Here is a 14,694-nt window from a genome sequence, read left to right on the forward strand (position 1 = left end):
TAGTATTGTTGCACCAGAGGCTAGGCAAACAATACACTTGATCTTTAGATCAGTGTTATCAAAGGCGCGCTTTAAGTGCGCTTTAGCCCTAAAGCGAGACTCAAAACGTGTTGAGCGCTTCGCCTCGCTTTATGTGCGCTTTAGTGTTGTCATCAAGGTTCCAAGGCAAGCATTTCCTTGCCACTGAGCCTCTTATGAAGAATTTGAAGCTAAATAATTGATATTTCTCTCTATCATAATTTTTTTCAATTTCGTTGGTCATATATATGTCATTCGTGTTTATAATTATTAGTCTTGGACTAAACATATATATTTTATTCTTTTCTCCCTTTGCGCCTTTTTCTGTTAAAGCGCACACTTTATTTGCGCTTTGTGCTTAAAGCCCCACAGACCTTAGAGCTTTTTTTGCGCTTTTCGCCTTTGATAACACTGCTTTAGATTAGTAACATTGTCCTTGTAGTCTTAAAAACTCTTCATATTTCTCTCTCCATAAGACCCACCATTATCACCCTAGGAATGATTTTGCAGACATCTTTGGAAGATTTTGTAAGGTCCAATCTATGCCAGGATAGCAAAAGTTACACTGTATCTTTGGGCATGCACCAGTGGATATCCAGAACATTAAAACAGAAATGCCAAATCTGTTGAGAGAAGCTGCAATGGAGAAATAAATGGTTGACATCTTCTGCCTCCTCTTCACATAGAGCACAGCTGTTGCAAAGAGTAATGCCTCTCTTTTTATGATTATCCAGAGAGACATTTTCTATGTATTACTATCAAGGAAAAATAGTTAACTTTGTAAGGAACTTTATTTTAACAAATTGACTTCCAAGGGCAAAAGATAAGAGCGGGGGTACTGGTTGTCAGGATTGTAGAATAATTTTTCACAAAAGATTCCTCTATTTTTGGGTTTCCGGGATAGGGAATCTTGAAGAGAGTTCAATGACGATAGAGTGTTAAGAAGACCCATCAGGCTCAAGATATCTCCAATTTCATAATCACTGAGATTTCTTCTAAAGGGAATAACCATCCTTGGTTAGACCACTTCGTTTGGTATAGTTAACAGATACATAACTTAGGCATGCCATATTGTTTAGACCCTACCTTCCTCCCAACAGCAAGTAATTTGAATATGCCCGTCTCTTTTCACACATGTCTGTTACCCTTCCCCAAATACTGTATTCGTGGTGATAGACACCTAAGGTGAATATTTTGTTGGCGATTAACCTACATTCCTTCCTGGCGAATCTGAAAACTATTGAATGTTGTACGCGTCATTTGCAGAAAAATCTAAGTCCATAATTTATGTTTAGACTTGATATTGCCTCAATAAGCAATAAGATTATTTTTAGTTGTAACCATCTCCTTGATGACTTTCTAATAGAATCAAATTACTTCACCAAAAAACAAAGTAAAATAAAAAAAATGTAGTATTTGTCCAACAGTGCAACCATAATGAGAGTGGCATAAAGCAAGAGATAGATCATCATTGCACCTTGTCCTCTAACTTCTACATTGAAGCCTTTACCCAATCCAATTGTGAAGTCTGAACCATCCTATCAAGACATTCCATGACTAATATAAATAATAAGAGACATAGGGGATTGCTTGCCTTACATCCCTATGAGAATGAAAAAATTCAGTGGGCTTCTCATTTATCAAGATAAAGAATTTTATTGTGGGTATACAATTTTATCCACTTCCTCAATTTATCTCTGTTCTCATTAGGCTCATTAGGAATCCAATGAGAAGAGAAATGAAATTCCTAGTAATGTTGGACAAAATGCTTTTAATCAACACTTCCTTCCCCCATTTTGACAAGTACCACTTTTGCCATCTTGCTTCTCCATTATTTCTATCACCAGATTCCACACTGCATGATCTTTGCTAGAAGCATCCAAAGGTGTCCCGTCTTTAATTTTTTTAGTACTCCCACCATAGTGATCTCACATTTTCTGAAATAGATCTTAAGGCCTGGTACCTCTTGGAACCATATAAGAATCTGTCTCAAATAAGACAAATAATCTAGCTGGGACACCTCTTCATCACAAAAGACCAACGTGTCATTTGCAAATAAAAGACATGTAATTGTGACATTGTTGTGCCCTCCAAAAGAACATCAAAATCCTTCAAAATATCTCCACTAACCGACCTGTCCATCATTATGTTCAAAGCTTCCATTACCAAGGTGAATAACATAGGAGATTATGGAGCCCATTGTCTCAAGCCCCTTGAATTCCTTAAGAATCCGCAAGGACTCTCGTTCATCAATAAAGGACATCTTTCAGTAGAAATGTGAAACAAAATCCATCTCCTCCACTTGTCCTCAAACCCATCTTCGACATATTGAAATCCGAGAATTCTCAATTCAGGTGATCATATGTTGCTTAGAGATAATCTTGAAAATGTTTCCTCCCAGACTAATAGGTCTAAAATTCTTTATATTTGTTTCTCCTTCCTTCATTGGCACAAAGTAATAACGAGGCATTATGACTTTTCTCGAACTCATATTTCTTGGAATTTCTCAATGGTCTCCATCAACTAACATTTAACTATCGTCCAGCACTTTTCTCGAACTCCTAGTTTCTTGGAATTCTGATAGTTTTGTCTTGGTGCTCTAATAACTTTCGAAATTGTTTTGGGGCAGGTTGGGGAGCTTGAAAGTCAAATTGACAATTTCGAGGCTGAACTGGAAGGACTCTCAGTTAAAAAAGGGAAGCAGAGGCCCCCAAGATTGGTAAGAAGATGTAAAATTAAGTGTGTATTGTGTATTTGGCTTATCGTGCTTGATTAAAGGTTACTTCTTTTATGTTTTCCCTAGGTACATTTGGAAACATCTATTGCTCGGCACAAGGCTCATATAATGAAGTTAGAGTTAATTTTAAGACTACTGGATAATGATGAGTTGAGTCCTGAGCAAGTCAACGATGTCAAGGATTTCCTCGACGATTATGTGGAAAGAAATCAGGTATACTATTCTGTGCAATTTATTCCTCATGTGTCTGGTGTAGGTTACTGTGAAGAAATGAAACATAATTATCACTCTAACCTCTTAATTTAAATGGAATTCTGAAGCGCTGCTAGGTTGCTATCTCTTTCTCTTCACTTGTTTCTGTTTATTTACTTCTGAGGTGTTCTTAGGATTGCTCTTGAAGTAATGACATCTTTTTGGCATGTAATATTACCATTTGCTTGGACTGCTGTATTTTTGCAGGAGGATTTTGATGAATTCAGTGATGTTGATGAGCTCTACAGCACTTTACCACTAGATAAGGTGGAGTCTCTTGAAGATCTGGTTACCGTCGTTCCACCTGCTCTTGTCAAGGTAATATACATCCAAATCATCATTTCTTCTAATTTTATTTTCTACTAAAATTATTCATTTATTGTTCATCTTTTATGTTTTGACTGATATATTGTCTCTTTCGCTATACTAAAATAATTTTGTGGTCATTTCTTAATTCTAATGTATGGGTGTAGAATTATTTTGATCTTTAATGCATACCATTCCTGAACACAATTCTTCTTAATATTTAGGCCAAAACCCTAAAACTAAAGGAAATCACGAAAGAGTGTTACCTGTTATAGTGAAAAAACCAAAACATATAAGAAGCACTTAAATTAGCCTGGTAGGGAGAAGAGAGGAACAGAGAACTCTGTATCATTGGTAGCATTTTAGCCCCTTAATCAGTCCAAAGTCGGGCGATTTGCCATTGTTGTGCTTGGTTATCAAAGATGATCAGTTGTGCATTTACTGCTCGCGTGAGTTTTCTTGATTTGCTGGAATTTTTGTTTTGAAGATTGAGGGCTTACTTCAACTGTGAGCATGAGATGTCCAATCTACTAAATTCTGGGAAACATGGAATGTGAATTGATAGGTATAAGAAGCGGATATGATGTGATCCTACTCATGAATTGCTTTGAATCTGTTAACCTGAAGATTTTTGCTATCTTTTTAATTGGCAGTTCCCTGTTGAATTCGGCATAAGTTGGTCCTAAGGGTGGAAAAAATAAGCCATTTATTAGCTCAACCCATTTCAACCCATTAAAAATTGGGTTGATTTGTAACCCAAATTGACTCATTTTAAAAATTTATGTGTTATATATGGCCATAATAAATATTTTTTATTAGGTACTAAAATATTTAAAAGAACAAATGAAATAATGAAAACTTAGTAAAAATTGGGTTGAGTTGGGTCTTAACCCATTTTGACTGAAAATTTTTTGTGTTGGGTTTGGTCTTGACCCGTTTATTGGCTTGACCCATTATGATCCGTCCAAATTTTAACCAACTTGCCCAATTGCCACCGTTTGTCACTTAAGAGGCCCATTGCCCTTTCACCATATGTAAATTTACTATTTGTGTGGACGTATATTGGAGTTTCTATTGGCTCAAGTGAAGATTTTGCATATAGGGTTTTAGTTTGTGATTTTTAGATCTACATGAGTTCAGGGTTTTGTGGTTGATAGCAAGCTGAGGATTTCAATGGAGCGATAATGTTTTAAATATGATAGAAGATGTTAACAAGACTTTTAACATCTTCTATCATATTTATAGATATGGACTAAAATTGTCCACTTTTTATAAATATAAATATTACAATACACCAAAGTTTTGTAGCTGATACGAGTGTGGATCAAAAGTTTGGATGTTCCATTGCGTTAATTTTGAGATTTAAGGAAATGGATTCGAGTGCATCATACCAGTGCAAAGATACTATTAATTATTTAAAAATGTTGAAAAACAGCTTTTTTTCCTATTAAAAGGTAATTTAAATCCATTTCTATTAATTGAGTTAAATGAAAAATGTCCACATCATTGTAAATCGCTAATATATATATATATATAAAAATATATATATATATAAAGTTTGAATTGAGAAAAATATTTTTTTTCTGTTTAAAAAATTGGTTATCAGTCTCTATTTATGCTTCTTGAGCTTTATATGTGACTCGAAAGCAAAAAGTATTTGTGGTAGAAATAATTGTGTTATTACTAACTAGAGCACAAAAAGTATCAAGTATTTGTGGTAAAATTTAAGTTCAGTGTAAACACTTAAATTTTTTATTTATAAGCTATCTCTTACAAAAGCAAAGTGTTCTAGTACTTTATGTGCTATATATGATATAAACCAAATTCAAACCAAATACACAATTATTCTATATTTCATGGGAATAGGTTTAGTCAAAAGCACCCAAGATAGGTTGACTAAATCCAGTGCTGATCCCACACCACACCCAAATTGTGTTGGATGACATGAGTTCAGAAAAGATTTTGAAGGATCTGGCTAGATAGATCAAAACCTAAGTTGGAGCTCTAAATCCCTAAAGCTTGCCTTATCTATTATTAGAAAGGGAGGTGACTATGTCCTTCAGACACTTTACCTTTACTCAAAAAAATGAGGGAAGTGACGAGGTACGCCTAAATTACATGGATGGAAGTTGTCTCCTTAAATCTCTTGAAATAAATAGGAACTTAACAAAGAACATTACTCAATATAAGCAAAGGTTATACATAAGCTATTCCGACTACGTGGTATTTTGACTTAGTTGTTGTTATTAGGTTTGAATATGGGTAAGTGTGAGTTTTGGATAACCTTCAAGACAAATATTTTACCACTACTGGAATGAGTGGAGATCGAATAGAGTGAAACAGATATAGGTGATTCATCTTGGCAGCCACGAGTTATTTGGCTAGAGACGTAATTGTGGTTTATGCAAGTAGCAATTCCTTTCACTAGTTTCTTTCGGTATTTTTTCAAGTAGAGGAAAGAAACTCTTTGCCCATCTATGTAGGGATGGGCCGTAAAACCTTTGCAGAAACTGTAACTTCTTTTTGGTTTTCCAGGGTGTCACTGTTCCCAGTGCGGTTTTGAGTGTGAAAACTTCTCTGGCCTCTCCACCTGCTCAAGCATCGGTATGGTTCTCTTCTCTTTCCATAGTTTGTTACACATCTTTTCTTCCAATGCTACAAAGGCTGGCCGGTGTTTATTTGGAATGATAGAAATATAGTTCTGACTTGATGCTATTTTCTTAAAGCTTGATACAATAATTTTTTTCGTGTACAGTAGTGAACTTGGTACTCATTGTTTTTTTTTTGTATGCATTTTTGAATTGATATTACTCTTCTGCTTTGTTCCAATTTTGTCGTTCAGTTAGATGCTTAGGGCAATGGATGTCTTCTGGAAAATTTTCCAATATAATCGGTGGATTATGAGCACAATTCTTCTATTAATCTTTAAATCTTAAGTGGAGAATAGATTTTTCAAAAACAATTCGGTATTCTATCTGTCTCTGTCCATTTAATTAAAATATGATGAGTCATTTATTTATCATGAAAAAGGGTTCGAAAGAAAATGATGCACCTGTTTGAAGAACTTATTTCAGGCTAATACAACGTGAAAGAAATGCTGCTTAACCACTTCCCATTGTTAAGAGATATGACGTCTGTTTTTTTCATGAAAGTTTGTTGCATCATCTAGGCTTTCTCCACCGAGTAGCTACTAAAAAAAGTAGTTAGTTACTCACAACATTAGATGTATCAATTCGTACAACTTGTTGCTTATTTCTGTTAGAACGAATCTTAGTTAATGCATTGAACTTCTCAGAAGAGCCAACAATTGATATACCTTCTCTTATAGAGTTTTCTTTCCTGTGCAATAAACTTATATTGAGTTTTTAAAAGTTTGATCTCTTTCATCTGAAGAGGATCGTTTTGAGAAAGCAATAATTTTATTGATTAGAATTCCATGTACTAGTAGTATAAACTAAGTTGCATGGATTCTTCACTTTTGGTGCTGCATCTATGTCGACACGACATGGGTGTGGGTTCCATACCGGATATGGTCAAACAACTTTGGATACATGGACCAAAATTGATAGAGTAATTTGAGAAAAATACAATGATTCCTAAAATCAAAACAAAGACTAGGGTGAAATCATAATTTAGCCATGTTTTTTTATCGTCAAAACATATTTGTATGAAACAGTACGCAACTAGAAGGTGCTTTAAAGTAGTGTTATCAAAGATGCGCTTAAAGTGTTGGAAGGGAGGCGCAAAACATGTTGAGTTCTTCATGTTGTTTTATGTGTGCTTCAATGTCGTCATCAATGTTCTAAGGCATACTTTTCTTTGCCAATGAACCTTTTCTGAAGAGACAACAATAAACAATTGATATTTCACTTTATCATAATTTTATTTCAATATCTTTGTTTGTATATTTGACATTCATGATTATAAACTATTAGTGTTCAACTATAACATATATATTTGTACTTCTGTTCTCCCTTTGGCCTTTTTCAATTAAAGCTCACACTTTATTTGCGCTTAAAGCCTCAACATACCTTAGAACTTTTTTGCTCTTTTTGCTTTTGATAACATTGCTTTAAAGATATTTACATGTCAACATCATTGCTGAATGTGCAATGAACTCAAAAAGTCTATCATGGCTTCTCTATTTCATTTGCCATAGCCATGTTACACCAAAAAATATTAGGAGATGCATTTGTACTGAATAATAAATACGTACTCAGTCTTGCTCTCAAAGATTCGTGCATTCTTTTCCTCTCATATAGCCCATCATAATTTATGCATTTTTTTTTGAAACTGGTAAGATTGTATTCTTTAGCATTAAGGGCATGCTGGTCTCCACCAAAAAGTGTCAGTTACAAGCTTCCTATCAAATCTACAATCTGGTCTGTATCTACTATACACAACTGTTTACACCAAAAAAGTAAGGATACTATACAATTCCATTTGACCTTGTGAATGGAATTGGATCTATTTTCAAAACATCGACCATTCCTTTCCTTCCAAACTGACTGAATCCATACTTTGATTTGTAAACCCGAATTTTGTAACTCAAATCACGAAGGATCCAACCTCTAGCTCAGCAGGACCCCACACATGTATTGGACACCCGAACCCGAGTTCAAGCAACTCAGGTAAATTAACTAAAAATAGGAAGTTAACTTCAAATGTATGAAATATTTTCCACCCCTTCAAAAGATTTTCTATTCCTTACCAAAAAAGGTCCCCGTTCCTCTCCTTCCAAAGAACCCATACGAGAGCAAATATATCTGCATTCCATGTCCTGCATTTCCTCTCCTCCTTCTAGTGGCCCATCTGTTTAGCATCTATGTCCTGACATTCACATTGTGCACCTGTATGCCTAATCAGCTCAAAACTTTACACAACTGGGTAGCAGCTTGACAATGCAGTGTGAACTGGTGAATGTCTTCTCTCGAGCGTCTCCACATGATATTCATCTCCTTCATCTGGGTTGTTCTTTAGTTTCAGTTTCTTTATAGCTTATTATAATACCCCATGATTTCTAAATTATGTGATTTAAATATTATTACTTTTGTACCATGAGAAGGGTCACAAATATTTTCTAAGAAGTGGCTCGTTTGTCGTCCTTTTAATTTTTTTTCTTGAGAAGGTTAACTGGTATTATAAACAAAAGGAGTACAACAATAGTGTGCTCCTATGTAGTTACATCAAAAGTATGAAGGGACAGCCGAAACAAAAACTAAATCACCTATGACCCTTATAAACTATCTAAAAATAGGGTAACATCCCCTATATCCTTAGGTACAATGTGGATACACCGAAAGTAAAAGCTTGCTAAAGAGTTTATCTTTCTGTAATATTGTGATTATATTCTTCCAACCATTCACGTTTGAAGAAAAACTGAAGCCTAAAGACAAATATTCTCGCGTAGGTACAGAAGACATATGCTCTTATCTTTTTTTATAGTGTTGCAGTCAATGATATGCATCCTACTACCTTATGAAAGAGAATGATATGCATCCTACATCTTACTATTTATGGTTGAAGTGACTCTCAAGTCTAACAAGTATTTTTCCCTTTTGTACTTTTGAGAATAGACAAACGTTTCAAGGAAATATAATGCCTTTGTCTTTTTATATCATGAAGATGTGCGTCGTACAATTCATTGCTGAAGACTCTAAAACTTATGTAAAAAGTTCATGTTTTTTGGAAAATTGATATATTTATTGCTGTGATGTTCGGGTAAGCTCCAAGGCTAGTATAGATGGAAAGAGTTATATGGTTTGAAGTATGGAATGTATTAAGAGACAATTTCCCAGGGAGGAACATCAACTTCTCAAATGTTTTGTGAGAAGGTGTAGCATGTATATGTTGCTTCTTATGATGCTAATTGCTTGAATTGACCCATTTTTTTCTAGTTGAAACTGGTTTTAACGATTCCTCACCGACCATTCAAAACCCCCAATACACAAATATTTTAGCTCTAGGATCTCTAGCCCTCTTTCCCTTTCTCACCATGGCTCTTTGATGCAACTGTTAGATTGTCTTCGCAGACACCATTATTCACCTTTTCATATTAACACAATACACTTTATTTTCTTGATTTGGCAGTAAAGTTCGAGACCCGATCTTCTTAAATTTATAGGGTTCCTTTTGCTTACCTTGCATTATTAATATAGAGAACTAATTGATTTTTTGCTTTCCTGGTTTTTGTAACATCTTCTACCTAGGTTGCTCGGACAAGCGGTGGGTGTCTGAAAAGGGTGTGAATTTAGAGGTCGAATTTTTGATGATCTAAATTTAAGATTCGGCGTGTCAATTTAGGTAGTGATATGGGTGCGGGGATTCGACTAAAAGTAATTCAAGCATCTAATATGGAGCTTATATTTAAATTATGCAACATTATGTGGAAACTAACAAGGTATTACAACAAAAACATACCCAAGGGAGGGTAGGATGTACGCAGATCCTACCCCTATCTTTGAAAACTAACATTGTATTCTGAGGAGAACCCCAGAAGGAGATATAAGGAGAAGGACTGAGATAACTATTTCTATATGCTAGGTATTCCATTTTCTTCCATTTCACCTTTAGCTTTTATCCTGATTTTCTCAGTCAATTTCAGTATAAGTACCCAAAATCAGTTGACCAGATCCGGTTCTGATCCCATACTCACACCCACGTTGTGTTGATGGGGGTGCAACACCGAAAGTGAAGAGTGTTAGCAACTTAGTCTTGTAGTCTTCTACTTCTCAAAGTTTTGCGGGGAGGTGTAGCATGTGTATATTGATTATTATGATGCTAATTCCTCAAACTGAGTGTGTTATCAAAGGCGCGTTTTAAGCGCGCTTAAGCCCTGAAGCGAGACTCAAAACGTGTTGAGTACTTCACCGCGCTTTATGTGCGCTTCGGTGTTGTCATCAGGGTTCTAAGGCAAAATTTCCTCGCCAATGAGCCTCTTATGAAGAAGTGACACTAAATAATTGATATTTCACTTTATTTTTTTTCAATTTCTTTGGTCATATATTTGTCATTCATATTTATAATTATTAGTCTAGGCTAAACATATAAATATTTGTATTATTTTCTCCCTTTGCGCCTTTTTTCATTAAAGCCCACACTTTATTTGCGCTTTGCGCTTAAAGCCCCATGGACCTTAGAGCTTTTTTGCGCTTTTCGCTTTTGATAACACTGAAACTGACCATCTAAACCCCCAACACAAATATTTTCCTCTAGGATCTCTTTTCCTCTTTCCCTTGCTCAATATAGCTCTATGACACAACTGTTGAATTCCTTGAAAACACTATCATTTAACTTTCTAACATTTCTGTTGTTCACTCAATACAGTTTACTTTCTTGTTTCATTAGTAGGCAGCTAGTTTAAGACCCATTCTCTCCAAGTTTGCAGGGTTCCTTTGCTTACCAATGTATAGAACTAATTGATAGTTTGCTTTCCAGGTGGCTGTAACATCTTTAGCACAGCAAGCTGCTAGTGTTCAGGATCAATCTGATGAAGTAGCATCACAGGACAGTAGCTCTGAAATAGTTGTTAGAACCCCACCTCCTAAAAGTAGTGCAGTTGCTACTTCTGCTCCCACAACGCCTGCTGGGAGTCATGCAACCCAGGGTACTAACCATGCTTCTACTCAAAAGATTCTGATACATCAACTAGTTTGTTTATTTGTCTGCTGAACTTCTGGATGTGTTTTTTTTGGAATATGCAGGTGCTGCTGCTTTATCTCCAACTAGTATGTCAAATGCAATAAAAGAAGACGATCTGACAAGTTTTCCAGCTCGAAAGCCTTCCCCTGCCCTTAGTGAAACTGCTTTAAGAGGTGTTAGTAGAGGTGCTCTATCTAACCAACCCGTGGCTAGTATTGCACTTGGTTCTACTGGTTCAGTTACTGGCAATGGAGGTCTAGGAGCTATTCCATCTGCTTCTGAAGTTACAAAGAGAAATATCTTAGTTTCAGAGGAGAGGCTTGGAAGTAGCGGCATGGGACAGCCCTTGGTATCCCCACTGGCTAACAGAATGATGATGTCACAAGCAGTGAAGGCTACAGATGGAATTGGTGTTGCTGATGCGGCAAATCTCGGTGATGCTACGGTCATGACTGGTAGAGTTTTCTCTCCTTCTGTTGGTCCTGGTATGCAGTGGAGGCCTGGTAGTTCCTTTCAGAATCAAAATGAAGCGGTATGTTTTCTATTTTATCATTTATGCGAGCTCTGTGATCACCACTTCAATTTGTACCTGATTATGTGCTATCACATTCTGTAAGTTCAAAATAAAATTAATTAGCCTCTCAAATATGTTTTTAAATGCTGACATATGCTTAAAAACTGTTCAAACCTGACTATCTTCTTTACTAGTTGAAAAATGCTTTCATTCTATATCTTTATTCTTATGCAATTGAAATACTTGTATTTTAAAACTATGAGCGCCTCATCCATGTTGAAATATAATTCTTTTTGCCTAAATTGATGCGGGGTGCTGCAGCCTGTCACGAAGACAATCTGTCTCAATATATGCACTGCTTTAAGAATTCAGAAGGATATTTGTTTCCTTTTTGTTTTGATAACATACTTTGGGGTGTGTGTGCTATTACTGTGATTTTTTAATCTTTTCCTTGGGTTTCTAACTTTTTTTCCTAGACTATATTATGTATTCAACTGCTTCAATAGGTATTGTTCAATGTCAATTTGTTTCTTGGGATTTCAGGGACAATTCCGTGGAAGAACTGAAATTGCACCTGACCAGAGGGAGAAGTTTTTGCAAAAATTTCAGCAAGTACAGCAAGGTCAGGGTAATCTTCTTGGCGTACCTCCATTTAGTGGTGGAAACCTTAAGCAGTTCTCGTCCCAGCAACAGAATCCACTTTTGCCACAGGTGTTTTTTAATGGTTTTGCATGATATTTGAGTTAGTTGGATTACCTTGTTTCCCTTAATTACATGATCTTTTGTTACTACAATGCCATATTTTTCTTAAAACTTTTAGCACACCCTTTTTTCACTGTGCACCTCTGTCGTCGACTCCCTTGTTCTTTTTGTGAACTTTTTCTTTGTTAAGGGTCGGTACTTTTATTTAATATAATGATGTCTGAATCTGAATGCATATTAGTAAGATGGGTGTGTTTGGATTTGTATGCGGAATGAGTGGGACTGTTTGTTTTCTCAATAACTAAATTTTTGTACTTTATTTTTGTCAAAACAATAATAATTATAAAGTTCAAATAAATAATTTATATATTATGTCAAAAATTATTAATTTATTATTCCGTAAGGTGATAGTTGTCTGTCACTGGGTATGTTGTTGTAAGGTGATAGTTGTCTGGTCGAGTGTGGCGGTTGACAATGGTATTGGTGGTTGCGGTGGAGCTGGTTGGTATGGTAGTGATCAGTTGTCGTAGGCGGTGGCTGTGGTTGGCAGTGATGGTGGAAGTGGTTGGTACTGGCAGCTGGTTGGCAGTGGCTGTGGCTGACTGAGGGTGGTTGTGGATAAATTTGTGGTGAATACTCATCTCTGTAGGCCTCTTAATAATATTAAGACTGTGTTCAGAGTTTGAATGATTCCAATACATTCAAACCCCTAAAGTGGTTAAATCTAAATAAAACAAATGCACTTAAATCTTTAATTGCTTTTAGATTATGTGAAAACAATTGGGGCGTAAGTATTGCTTTTAAATTTAGTGGACTTGTTAATTTATGACAAAAAATCTTTAATGTTGAAACAGAAGTACTGTTACTGTCATACCCCTTGTATACATGAAGGTATCTTCTAGATTTTATTCCATAGGTTCTACATCAGTTGAGAATATCAATGTTATTGCATTGTTTAACACTGTAAGAATTTTCTAGTCTGGTACTGTAAGAGGATGATACAATCCATTTAACCAAAAAGAGGAAATATAGTGAGTTTTTTTTCTTCTTTTAAATTAAAGGGAATATAGTGAGTTGGGTACGAACTCGAGAGTCTGCTTCTGTTTTGGGCTTATCACACTTTATTTCATGTTGCATCAGTTTCCTTCATACTTGTATGCTGGACGCTTGGTTTTTATGTGCTCTTACCTGATTCTATTGTTTCAGTTCAATTCTCAAAGCTCCTCTGTCACTCCTCAACTTGGACTTGGAGTTGGGGCCCAAGCTGTTGGTATTAACAACATTGCCTCATCTGCATCTTTGCAGCAACAACCAGGTTTGAGTGCACAACTTTTGGCGTCAATTTCTGTCATATGATTGCCTTCTGTATTGAGCCCGTTTGGTCTGGGCTGAGTTGTAACAAAATTTAATTTGTGAGGCTTGTCGTGTTGTTGGTTTTATTCTTTTCCTGCTTTATAAAAAACAAGAGGTCTTCCCTTTTTTATATGTGTAAATTTAAATTGATTTATTCTTTAATTGGTTTTAGATAAGTAATCTTTTATCGTGTATTTGTTTTGGTCGTCTCAAAGATGATGAAAGTCATGCAGGAAGTCCATCTTTGTACCTACTGTTTCTTTTTCTCTGCCTTCCATTTTGAATTCTTTATTTTGTTCTTTTCTTCTTCCAGTTTGATATTTGCTGTCATCTTTTCCTACCTTCTTTATAATAAGAAAACACACTAGTATCAGTTTATCAAGTAACAATTTTTCTTTTTATAAACCTCTTAATATGTTTCTTGGAGAAAGGGAAGTGAGCGATGATAGTAACATGGAGAATACATGTGAAGATTGCTTTTAGTCTGATTTTCTTGAAGGTTCTTATTTATAGAGATTTGACACGTCTTGAGATTTTCATTATGTTGTTAGTTGCCAAGAGTGGATATATGGATATAAATAATTGTGCCGTTACTTATTTTCAATACTAGAAAATCTGTTCAAGTCGATGCATGCACATGTTCGTATGTTAAAAAGCCAATGTTCACGTTGAATAAATTGCTGAAATTTAATATAAAGTGAATGAAATGTCTTTTTGAGGGATACTGATATAAACACTAGTTAATTCAAATTCCACCTGCTATTTGGATCGAGACATGAAGTTCTCAAGATAAACACCAGTTGATCTTCATATCATCAAAGCAACTTGCACGATGTGTAGTGGATTAGATAACATTGCTACCTCCACCTTACCTATTGGCTGACAATGCCACCAGCTCTTGCACTGAGATGATTGATTTGCTTATTTTCTTTTCCTTTTTTCTCTGGTTCTTAAATCCCGGTCCAATGATTTTTGTTGTTTCTGGGTGGGAGGGGAAGGGGTGGTTGGTGAGCTGGGGAAGTTGGGTAGGAGAAAGGAGATGGAAAAGATGGTCTCTAGGGAAACATTTATTGTCACTGAGGCAATGGGAATGCTAGGGCTTGCATTTGCTAGTTACTTGTGTGTGTGTTTCTTTTTAAAAAAAAAGATAATGTTAGTTACTTGAGTTTGT

The 14,694-nt window shown here is 35.6% G+C and overlaps 1 protein-coding gene across 2 annotated transcripts in view; it reads left to right on the top strand.

Annotated features, from left to right (window-relative positions):
• LOC107007279 (general negative regulator of transcription subunit 3) overlaps positions 1 to 14,694 on the top strand; it is a 32,122-nt gene that overhangs the window by 5,883 nt on the left and 11,545 nt on the right. For both annotated transcript variants that reach the window (XM_015205835.2, XM_015205836.2), the window contains exons 5-12: positions 2,648 to 2,737; positions 2,822 to 2,968; positions 3,215 to 3,325; positions 5,849 to 5,917; positions 10,751 to 10,919; positions 11,017 to 11,486; positions 12,012 to 12,179; positions 13,377 to 13,485. In XM_015205835.2, coding sequence (XP_015061321.1) covers positions 2,648 to 2,737; positions 2,822 to 2,968; positions 3,215 to 3,325; positions 5,849 to 5,917; positions 10,751 to 10,919; positions 11,017 to 11,486; positions 12,012 to 12,179; positions 13,377 to 13,485 — 1,333 coding nt within the window. The remainder of the gene's footprint in view (positions 1 to 2,647; positions 2,738 to 2,821; positions 2,969 to 3,214; positions 3,326 to 5,848; positions 5,918 to 10,750; positions 10,920 to 11,016; positions 11,487 to 12,011; positions 12,180 to 13,376; positions 13,486 to 14,694) is intronic.

The sequence above is a fragment of the Solanum pennellii genome, chromosome 12, assembly GCF_001406875.1.
Source record: "Solanum pennellii chromosome 12, SPENNV200".
Taxonomy (NCBI): domain Eukaryota; kingdom Viridiplantae; phylum Streptophyta; class Magnoliopsida; order Solanales; family Solanaceae; genus Solanum; species Solanum pennellii.